Source organism: Mangifera indica, chromosome 11, assembly GCF_011075055.1.
Source record: "Mangifera indica cultivar Alphonso chromosome 11, CATAS_Mindica_2.1, whole genome shotgun sequence".
NCBI lineage: Eukaryota > Viridiplantae > Streptophyta > Magnoliopsida > Sapindales > Anacardiaceae > Mangifera > Mangifera indica.
The window spans coordinates 3,375,364-3,385,822 of NC_058147.1; the positions used below are offsets into that span (position 1 = coordinate 3,375,364).

Here is a 10,459-nt window from a genome sequence, read left to right on the forward strand (position 1 = left end):
CATAACATAGAATAAATCATCAAAACACTAAATAGATTTATGAATTGACATGGCGGTAAATGATTTTCAATTCCCAAATATGGTTACTGCCGTGATTGGCGCTGTGATTTGGAGAAAGTTAGGCTACCCATTTGTCGAATTGTCTGTCTCAACAAATATTTTGGACTCGGTATTTGGCTTTTTGCTGACTCAAATCTGTATATCCAAAGCAAGCCCCATTGCTTAAATGTAAGCTTTATCTTAAATACTTTCATGGTCCCATTTTACTATCAGAATTTTCTTTGATTGTTTAACTTTGAAGGAGATCGCCTTTCAGTCTCTACTCTTACCTCTGGTGGCAGCTACAAAAAAAGAAATAAAAACCAATAATCTTCTCCTCTTCTCTGTAGTTCTCTATTTGTTTCTTTTAATTATTTATAATTATTGCCATTTATGAGAACCCCATTTCCATTACCCTAAACTGCATAACTCCGTGTCTACTATCTGCTTCTTTTGGCTGTTTTTTACTGAGGGCTATACTTGTGAAATGGAGAGAAAACAAGGGTTCTTTTCAGCTCTAAAAGAGGAGGTGGTGAGAGGATTGTCGCCGGCGAGGACAAGAGCAAAAAGTCCGGCGAGGAGTGCGTCTCCTATGTCGAGCTTACTCAGGCGAAGAAGAGGTAGGAACAATCACCACCACGTGGTGCAACCAGATTCGGTGACTGTGAGATCGGGCAGTCTGAGACCGGTGGAGGCCTTATCGCCGTTGAAGGAAGGACCTGATCCGGATGGAGCGGAAGGTGGAGATTCGAGGATGGAAGGGAGGTGGGCCCAATGGATGAAGGGACAACTGGTTAGAGCTCCCTCAGTCTCGGGTTCTGCGTGTAAACGGTCGGATCTGAGGTTGCTTCTCGGAGTCTTAGGTGCGCCGCTTGCACCGGTGCACGCCAGCAGTGCTGAGCCATTGCCTCATCTTAGCATCAAAGACACTCCAATTGTATGTACCTCATTGAGCTGTTTTTTCTGCGAACCTCAAGTTTGCGAAATCAGAAGCAATTTTGTTCTTATGCATTTAGATGCTTACATCATCATACAAATCCTTTTCATAAAAATAAGTTTCCTTAATTTATTAAAAAGAACAAATGAAAATAAATGGAGTAATTTTTTTTTAATCCTGTTTTATCGGCTTTGTGCTTCTGGTAATTTATGCCATGGTCAGAAAATGTATGTTTGTGGGAGGAGCCTGTTTTATAGCTCATGTTTGAGAGTGGCATCATATTAACCTGCTTGCCTTCATAGCTTCTTTGTTTTACTTGTATAGCTTTGATAAAATGTTCTGGTTTAGGGAAAAAGAAAAAGGAAAACAGGATATGGTCATTGGAACTAAACATTTCATTTTTATCATTTGTCTGCCCTGTAATTACTGGCTCTAGTTCGAGATGGCTCTTGCTTTTGTGTCTTTTTCGTTTTTATCATTTATAATTTTTCCTCCAGAGAAATGGAGAAAAATTAATTAGAGTGGTCTGTTGATAGCGGTTAAACTTGCTCTTCAGTTTAACTAAACAATTACTAATTATGATTTTGTGGGTTATGGTTGCAGGAAACATCATCTGCTCAGTACATATTGCAGCAGTACACAGCAGCATCAGGTGGTCAGAAGCTTCATTCTATCCACAATGCTTATGCTATGGGAAGGGTAACAATGATAGCGTCTGAGTTTGAGAAGGGTAACAAGGTTACGAGGAATCGGAATTCCTCCAAAGGTGCAGAGTCGGGTGGGTTTGTGCTGTGGCAGATGAATCCAGATATGTGGTATGTGGAGCTAGCACTGGGTGGCAACAAGGTTCACGCTGGTTGCAATGGGAAGCTTGTGTGGAGGCATACTCCTTGGCTTGGAGCACATGCTGCCAAAGGGCCTGTCAGACCTTTGCGTCGTGCCCTTCAGGTTGAGCTGCTCATACACTTTTCGTTTTCCCTTTTCTTTTGTCAGAGTGTAACTGATTGCTCCTCTATGTGTAATCATTTACCAGATGATTTTAACATTTTAATTCTTTTAATAGGGTCTTGACCCAAGAACCACAGCAAGTATGTTTACTGATGCAAGATGCATTGGGGAGAAGAAGATCAATGGAGAGGATTGCTTCATTCTAAAGTTATGTGCAGATCCTGTAACATTGAAAGCCCGGAGCGAAGGACCGGCTGAGATCATCAGGCATGTTTTGTTTGGTTACTTCAGCGAGAAAACAGGGCTGCTTATCCACTTGGAAGACTCGCATTTGACTCGCATCCAGAACAATGGAGGTGATGCCGTCTACTGGGAGACAACAATCAACTCATACCTGGACGATTATAGGCCTGTTGAGGGAATAATGATTGCTCACTCAGGTCGTTCTGTAGTGACCCTTTTTAGGTTTGGGGATACAGCAATGAGCCATACAAGGACTAGGATGGAAGAAGCATGGGCAATTGAAGAAGTGGCCTTCAATGTTCCAGGCCTATCAATGGACTGTTTCATTCCCCCTGCTGAATTAAGATTCAGTTCTGTCAGTGAAACTTGTGAACTTACTCAAGGTCAAAGGGTCAAAAATGTGGTAGCGGCAGCAGCATATAGAGCTAAAATTGCCGCATTAGAGAAGCCTCATGACAACAGCTTGAACAGTATCACCTGGAGGGCAAATGTTAGGGAGTAAGTGTTTGTGGCAAACTATGGCAGAAATAGGCTAGATTTCTAGTTTTACCATACGTAAGTAGAAGGTCAACTGTAAGGTAGGTTCGAAGTTGTTTGGAGGTTTTGGCATTAGATCAATGTCTCACTGAATCTGTAAATATATCAAAATTAATTATGGAGATTCTCCATAATGAAGCCAGCGCTTGGGTTTGTATAATATCTGATAGATCAAGCTTCAAGAAAAGACAAACCCAGTTAGCTGAGGGAAGTTTTCCTTTTAGGTCTAGCTTCTTTGCCTAGGAGTCTTGTAATGGTAACACGTTATTAATTTCTTGGTTGGATTCTTGTAACCTAGTAATGTATGTCTTCTCTGTAATATCTTTACAACGAAGATTCTGAAGTATTTAACAGTCCTTTTCACTTATAGGTAAATGCTATCTACTTCTGATTGTTTTCTGGTTGGGTAGTTCGTTTGTCAAGTAATTTTCTTGCATTATAATTTCCCAAAGCCAGATGTCAAACACAAACTTCGAACGTGACCTCGTAGAGTTCAAAACAGAAAATTAAGTAAAAACACTACTGGGTCAGCTAGCATTTTTGTTTGCATAAAAATAGCCAAAGAGTGGCTTGGAATTTAATTAAAGTATGAGTCAAGAGAGGTAGTGGGCTGTGTCGGACCGGTTTCAACTCTGACACAGTCTACTGTGCTTACGGGGTTGGGAGGTGCTTATACCTCCAATTGGTGGGTCAAAATTGCCTACGAACATGTTAAGGTATATAGCACGGCCCAAACTCTTTCCCAGATTGTGCCTTGACTACCAATATTGTGCTCGTCTAAATTTAACCCAATAAGAGTAAGATGACGCTTCAATCATACTTATGCAATATTAGATTGTAGGTATATACAATGAGAGAAATAACATGTTAACTTTTGCCCTTTGATTCTTGTTGAAAACTTGGTGAAACTGATCTCGCTAATCATCACCTCAGGCAGCTATGAGATTGTTGAATTCGGAATTTCAGAAACATTATTTTGCATGCGGCAGAATTATGTTTTTTTTTTTTCCATATATAGGGAGCTCGGCAATCCAATATAATATTTTTGCAAAGAAAAGTAGATAATATTAACAAAAAAAATAATTCATAAATATCTATTGGTGATTAGGTTAATACCAACTAGAAGTTTATTGAATGGATGTGAAATTTTTTGGAAGAAATTAAGTAAAAGAAACAAGAAGATTTTTACTGTGAGTCGGCTGATAAATCAAGAATCCATGTTCATAGATAACAATGGTACAAGACTAGAAGATGTGAAAGGCTTATTAAAGGTTAAAAATGTCATTCTAAATATGATATTATACAACTCAATGAAAGTTATTCTCGTGTGATTCCAAAATAATAGAGGAGTAATTGCATTTTTAATTGTAATTATTAAAATTATGAAAAATAATTTCACGATAATATAAAAACTGTTATTTAAAGTAGAACTGGATTCAAAATAAGTTTATTCAAACTTGAAATAAGTTTAGTTCGAACGAGTCTGAGATAACAAATACGAATCCAAGTATAAACTAAAAAGTAAAACCATAAACAAACTTAAATCTGAACCTGAACTAAAGTCATGCTTGGCTCACTTGAACTTTTTGCAAACGATGTCATTTTAAGCCTTACCTAAAGATAAAATTGGATTCAAAACGCGTTTAACTCATACAAGACCAAAAACGAGCCCAAGGTAACGAATACGAACCTGATTATGAACATATGATTAAGCAAGTTTAACAAGCCCAAACTGAACCTAAGCCAAGCTTAGTGCAAAACTAATCTCTGTTCGAGCTCGATTTGACTAATTTAAAGTTAGAAAGATTGTAGGAATGGTAATGATAATTGACTCATATCTTCTCTTTGTTGTTTTTAGATAAGATTATACTCTATTTGCTTCTCATCTTGATTTGTCGGATGGTAACGTGTATATATATTTGGAAAACTATAAATATTTATAATCGCATCTTTCAATTTTGTTTCCACAATATTATGTGCTTATATTGTGTATTATGTAATCATATTTTGAATATGAATTCTTATCTTTTGATATAATATTATTTTTTAATCCATATTTTTTAATGTGATATTATCTTTTTATTTATTTTTGATATAACATTATTTTGATAATTATCCCCCAATATTATTTTTGTGTTTATTTATTGGGTATGGATTTGTTGGAAAATGATCATACTGGTTCTCATTTAATTACAGAAATGTAGAATAGTGTTATTTTCTGTGATATATATGTGTAATTATATATCAGATTTGATCTCAATATATAAATCTAATAGCAATAATTGTCTCCCAAAGTTTAAGCTTAATGTCAATATCATTGAAAGCTAAAAATTTAATTAGATATGACATGAGTGTGGGCAGGTGGACCAGGACCAGCCATGTGTCCAAAGATTCCATCAACATAATACAGATAGGAGGGACAAAGAAGGTTCAAATCTCATCCCCTTATGATGCGTTTGGTTGACGGCTTTTAAGTTTATTTTGATAATCTATCTTTTATTTCTTTGTTTGATTTATCAGTAATAAAATATTACAGTAATCTTTTATTATCAATGTTGACGTGACAGGTAATATAGATGGTAATCTGATTACTACCTTCACCTTAGATATTTAAAGATTACTAAGGTAATCTTAAGTTTATTATAGAAAAATTATTATTTATTAATTTTTTGAGATAAAAATAAATTTATTTTTAATTAATATGATAAATAATATAAAAAATATTTAAAAATAATTATATTTAAAAGCATTTAAGCAAAATAATTTACTAGTAATTTTTTATTATCTTTAACTAAACACAATAATTATTTATACCTATCAAATTTTATCAAATATAGTAATTATTTATACTCAGTAATATTCTAGGTAATCTATCTTTAAGATAATCTTTCTATTTTAATAATCAAATATTACTCAAATCAAACGTCCCTTAAAGAAATAGATAACGTTACGAAGAAAAACTGGATGAGTGACGGCATGATACACGAGTCCAAGGTTGCTGCCCATTTCTTAAGAAAACAAAGGTGTGTGATGGAAGCAATGAGCTAACACAGACACAGTGAAGACAGCTGCCGCAAGTCCCGATCATGAAAATTAAAAATTACCATTCACTTTGATTAACTACATATTGGGAAACCAAAAATTAATAAACAGGATCCCTAGTTTAGTGTTTCAATGAACATTAAATTTGATAAATTAAGAATTTAATATCAAAAAAAAAATTAAACCCATGTTTTATCACTCAATCTTGCTTTTTCAGGTAAATTTACTATTATTTGAATGGACCTGTCAACAAGAATTGTAACCCGCCGCTTGTTTTGACCTTTTTATAATGCGGCACGTCTTTAGTCTGAGATGTCATGGCTGCCGTCATAGGTTTTTACCATATTCTTTTTCTTACCCAGAATTTCCTTTATAAGTAAAATTTACGGTACCTAATTGAACCAAATCTCTCGTTAATCTTGTAACAGTCCAGTGAACTCTTTGTAATCTCTAAGGCAAAATGAGCTGGTGGTGGGCTGGTGCTATTGCCGCTGCTAAGGCAAGATTAATTCTCTCTGTTTATTTGCATCTACATAAATTTAATTTTGCTGATGATTAACACTTTTTATTTTTTTCAATTGTACAGAAGAAATTTGACGACAACGAGCAACCGCAAGGTTATCAGAACGTGGGCCTGATTGTGGGCGTAACCGGGATCGTAGGCGACAGTCTTGCTGAAATTTTGCCACGATCTGATACACCGGGTGGTCCATGGAAGGTCTACGGTGTAGCCCGACGGCCGAAGCCCAACTGGAACGCTGAGCGGGACAGCTCTGTAGAATACATCCAGTGCGATGTATCCGACTGGGACGATACCCAATCGAAGCTCTCACAACTCAGTGATGTCACCCACATCTTCTACGTCAGCTGGGCCAACCGATCAACTGAAGCCGAAAATTGCGAAATCAACGGCGCTATGTTCCGTCATGTGCTACAGGCTGTTATTCCCAACGCGCCCAATCTCCGCCACATTTGTCTCCAAACAGGGGTAAAGCACTACGTGGGTCCCTTCGAGTCATTTGGCAAGCCACTTTTCCAGCCTCATGATACGCCTTTCACGGAGGATTTGCCCCGGCTAAACACTCCAAATTTTTACTACACTCAAGAAGATATTCTGTTCGAAGAAGTTAAAAAGAAAGAAGGCTTGACTTGGTCGGTCCATCGACCACAAGTAATATTTGGATTCTCCCCATATAGCTTGATGAATATTATAGGCACACTTTGTGTATACGCAGCCATATGTAAACACCAAAATATTCCTTTAATATTTCCTGGGATAAAAGATGCTTGGGAGGGTTACTCAGTAGCTTCAGACGCAGAACTGATTGCGGAACAACAAATTTGGGCGGCGGTGGATCCGAATGCAGGAAACGAAGCGTTTAATTGTAACAATGGAGATGTTTTTAAATGGAAGCATCTTTGGAAGGTATTGGCGGAGCAATTTGATATTGAGGAATATGGATTTGAAGAGGGGGATAGAGTGAGCTTAGCAGAGTTTATGAAAGGCAAAGAAGGTGTATGGGAGGAGATTTTGAAAGAGAATCAGCTACAGCCCACTAAATTGGAGGAAGTTGGTGCTGGATGGTTCACTGATCTGATTTTGAGCGGGGCGGGCTTTTTGGATAGTATGAATAAGAGCAAGGAGCATGGGTTCTTTGGCTTCAGGAATTCTAAGTATTCCTTCATTACTTGGATTGATAAAATGAGAGCTTACAAGATCGTGCCTTGAGTGGAAGTTGTTTGAAATCTAGTTCTATCTGATTTTGGGTACTGTCGTTGTGAAATATACTCACACCTATACCTATTCAATAAGTATCTTATTGCAAAATAAATATTATTTGTATGTAAAATATCCTAAGTATCTTATTGCAAAATAAAATATTATTTGTATGTAAAGTATCCCAAGTGTCCTAGGTAAAATATATTGCCAAAGTATAAATTTAGTGATAGCATCTTAACGAGTAAAGGTTCAATACTTTAATCTCTATTTTCACTCTATCATCAATATAGGAAAGACAAAAAAAAATTCTTCTTTTATTTTCCTCTCTCATCTTACAAGAAATTTTTTTTACACTTTTTCTTCTCATGCTTGGTAAAAAAATAATTGAATATTTATTAGATATCAAAATATATTTTTAATTATTCAAAATTTTTAAAAATATTTCAATATATAAAAGTTTACAAAATATATAAAAAAAGAGATAAATTAAAAAAAATGATTCACAAATATATTTATCTCTATCTTCACCTTGTCTCCTATCATAAGGGTGTTTCCTCAACAGGCCAATGGCCCTAAGGGTGTGACATTATCTACCTCAAAGATTTTAGTAATTCTTGTTTTTATTAAAAAATCCTCTTCATTTCCGGGATAGAGGCATGGGACCTAATTGCCTTCTTTTAGGTATAATATTGGCATTATGATGTTCAGGTAGTCCACATTAATGTTGTGTTGTAAAAGCAGTTTTTATAGAACAATGTATGCTCATGACAAAAGCCCAATTAATTGATAAGAAACCTAGCTATTACCCCAAAAAAAAAAAAAAAAAAAAAAAAAAAAAAAAAAACACACTTCAGATTGGCAACAAATCGTTCATCCTTATTTATCATAAGCGGAAAAAAAAAAAAAAAAAAAGCTCCATTTCGTTACCACTTCTAACACATCACAGCACAGTTAAGGAACAATCTTGTAGCCCTTGACCTTATCAATCCAAGTGATGAAGGAATTCTTAGAATTCCTGAAACCCAAGAAACCATGCTCTTTGCTCTTATTCATGGAAGCCCACTTAGCCTCCCCACTTAGCACAAGATCCACAAACCACCAGCTACCGACCTCATCCAACTTTGTCTCCTGCAATTGATTTTCCTTCACTATCTCCTCCCAAACACCTTCTTTGCCTTTCATGATTTCCTCCAGCTTCACTCTCTCGCCCTCTTCAAAACCATATTCCTCTATTCCAAACTGCTCCGCCAACACCTTCCAAAAATGCTTCCACTTAAACAAATCTCCGTTGTTACAATTAAACGCTTCGTTTCTTGCATATGGATCCACTGCAGCCCAAATTTGCTGCTCTGCAATTAGATCCGCATCCGAGGCAACCGAGTAACACTCCCATGCTGCTTTAGTCCCAGGGAATTTTAATGGAACCCCTTCGTGTTTACATATGGCTGCGTATACACATAGACTGCCTATTATATTCATCAAGCTATAAGGGGAAAATCCAAATATTACATCAGGCCGGTGAACAGACCAAGTCAATTCCTCCTTTTTTTCTACTGCTTCAAACAATATATCTTCCTGAGTATAGTAAAAATTCGGTACATCTAACCTGGGCAGATCCTCCGTGAAAGGTGGATCATGAATCTCCACCTTTCCAATTGCCTCGAAAGGGCCCACGTAGTGTTTTGTACCGGTTTGGAGACAGATGTGGCGCAGATTAGGAGCGTTTGGGATTACAGCGTCGAGAACGTTACGGAACATGGAGCCGTTGACGGCACAGTTCTCGGCTTCAGAAGATCGGTTGGTCCACGAGACATAGAAGATGTGAGTGACATCGGTGAGCTGTGAAAGCTTGGCTCGGGTCTCTTCCGGGTCGGATATGTTGCATTGAATATATTCGACAGCGTGATCAGCGTTCCAGTTGGGCCTGGGCCGTCGGGCTACTCCGTAGACCTTCCATGGACCACCAGGCGTATCAGATAGTGGCAAGATCTCAGCAAGACTGTTGCCGACAATTCCGGTGACGCCTACAATGAGGCCGACGCTCTGGAAGGTTCGTGGTGGTTCGTCTTCATCGAATTTCTTCTGCAAAATTGAAAACAAAGAGTGTCAGTGATGAAGAAACATGTAAGAAGGGATTAAGTTTGTATGAATAATGTGAGAATCGATTAACGTTGCCTTAGCAGCGCCAATAGCACCCGCCCACCACCAGCTCATGATGTTGATCCGATGATAGAACAGATGGCCGAATGGTAAATCTTTTTGGAAGATCGATTACGGTTGACACGGTTCAAGCATGTAATGGTTTTTATACAACTTAAAAGGACAAAAACGTCATGATTTATCTGGAATGTCCAGGGTGTTGTTGTCTTTTTTAGGGCTGGATTCGAGCCGAGCCAGCTCGAGCTCGGCTCGGCTCGGTACGAGCCCGGCTCGATCGAGCTCGAGCCGAGCCTGAGCTGGCTAGGGTTGGCTCGGTATATTTTTTTAAAAATTTTTTATACAAAACGACGTCGTTTTGATCCATATATATATATACAAAACGATGTCGTTTTGATATAAAAAACGAGCCGAGCCAAGCTGAAAACGAGCCAAACTCGAGCCGAGCCGAATTCGGCTCCAATCGATCTCGAGCCGGCCATTAAAAAGCTGAGCCGAACCCGAGCTGGCTGCGAGCCGAGCTCAGCTCGGCTCGAATCCAGCCCTAAAAGCTCGGTTCGAATCCAGCCCTAGTCTTTTTAGATACAATTACAAACATTTGAAAAAAAAATCATTTTTGGTAGTCCCTGCTATTAACTTTTGAAATTTTGGAGTTGTTAAAAAAATATTAATTAAAATAGATAATAAAATTTTTGTTTAAATATTGTTAGACAAATATTTGATGCACTTATTTTTTTAAGTAAATTTATTATTTATTTTTATAATATTTTTTAATATAATTTTTTTCGGGATATTAATTAAAATAGGCAAAAACTTTTTCGCGTAAATGTTTTTAA

General features: G+C 37.2%; 3 protein-coding genes across 3 annotated transcripts; 2 read left to right on the top strand and 1 right to left on the bottom strand.

Annotated features, from left to right (window-relative positions):
- Positions 1 to 69: 69 nt before the first annotated feature.
- Positions 70 to 3,113, top strand: LOC123228528. The gene is made up of 3 exons (XM_044653929.1): positions 70 to 976; positions 1,580 to 1,924; positions 2,040 to 3,113. Exons 1-3 carry the CDS (start codon positions 527 to 529, stop codon positions 2,667 to 2,669), a joined length of 1,425 nt encoding a protein of 474 aa, XP_044509864.1. The 5' UTR covers positions 70 to 526; the 3' UTR covers positions 2,670 to 3,113.
- A 2,979-nt stretch (positions 3,114 to 6,092) lies between these two features.
- LOC123228556 (3-oxo-Delta(4,5)-steroid 5-beta-reductase-like) lies at positions 6,093 to 7,645 on the top strand. Its single transcript, XM_044653959.1, has 2 exons — positions 6,093 to 6,245; positions 6,333 to 7,645. Exons 1-2 carry the CDS (start codon positions 6,207 to 6,209, stop codon positions 7,473 to 7,475), a joined length of 1,182 nt encoding a protein of 393 aa, XP_044509894.1. The 5' UTR covers positions 6,093 to 6,206; the 3' UTR covers positions 7,476 to 7,645.
- Positions 7,646 to 8,362: 717 nt separating this feature from the next.
- On the bottom strand, positions 8,363 to 9,792 carry LOC123230124 (3-oxo-Delta(4,5)-steroid 5-beta-reductase-like). The gene is made up of 2 exons (XM_044656251.1): positions 9,642 to 9,792; positions 8,363 to 9,548 (listed from the first exon to the last, which is right to left on the bottom strand). Exons 1-2 carry the CDS (start codon positions 9,678 to 9,680, stop codon positions 8,418 to 8,420), a joined length of 1,170 nt encoding a protein of 389 aa, XP_044512186.1. The 5' UTR covers positions 9,681 to 9,792; the 3' UTR covers positions 8,363 to 8,417.
- Between the last annotated feature and the right edge of the window lie 667 nt (positions 9,793 to 10,459).

Coding starts and splice junctions, on each gene's coding strand:
- LOC123230124 (XM_044656251.1), bottom strand. CDS start 9,680: ATGAGCTGGTGGTGGGCGGGTGCTATTGGCGCTGCTAAG. Junction 9,549..9,641: donor GTGCTATTGGCGCTGCTAAG/GCAACGTTAATC, acceptor TCAATTTTGCAG/AAGAAATTCGATGAAGACGA.
- LOC123228556 (XM_044653959.1), top strand. CDS start 6,207: ATGAGCTGGTGGTGGGCTGGTGCTATTGCCGCTGCTAAG. Junction 6,246..6,332: donor GTGCTATTGCCGCTGCTAAG/GCAAGATTAATT, acceptor TCAATTGTACAG/AAGAAATTTGACGACAACGA.
- LOC123228528 (XM_044653929.1), top strand. CDS start 527: ATGGAGAGAAAACAAGGGTTCTTTTCAGCTCTAAAAGAGGAGGTGGTG. Junction 977..1,579: donor GCATCAAAGACACTCCAATT/GTATGTACCTCA, acceptor TTATGGTTGCAG/GAAACATCATCTGCTCAGTA. Junction 1,925..2,039: donor CTTTGCGTCGTGCCCTTCAG/GTTGAGCTGCTC, acceptor TTCTTTTAATAG/GGTCTTGACCCAAGAACCAC.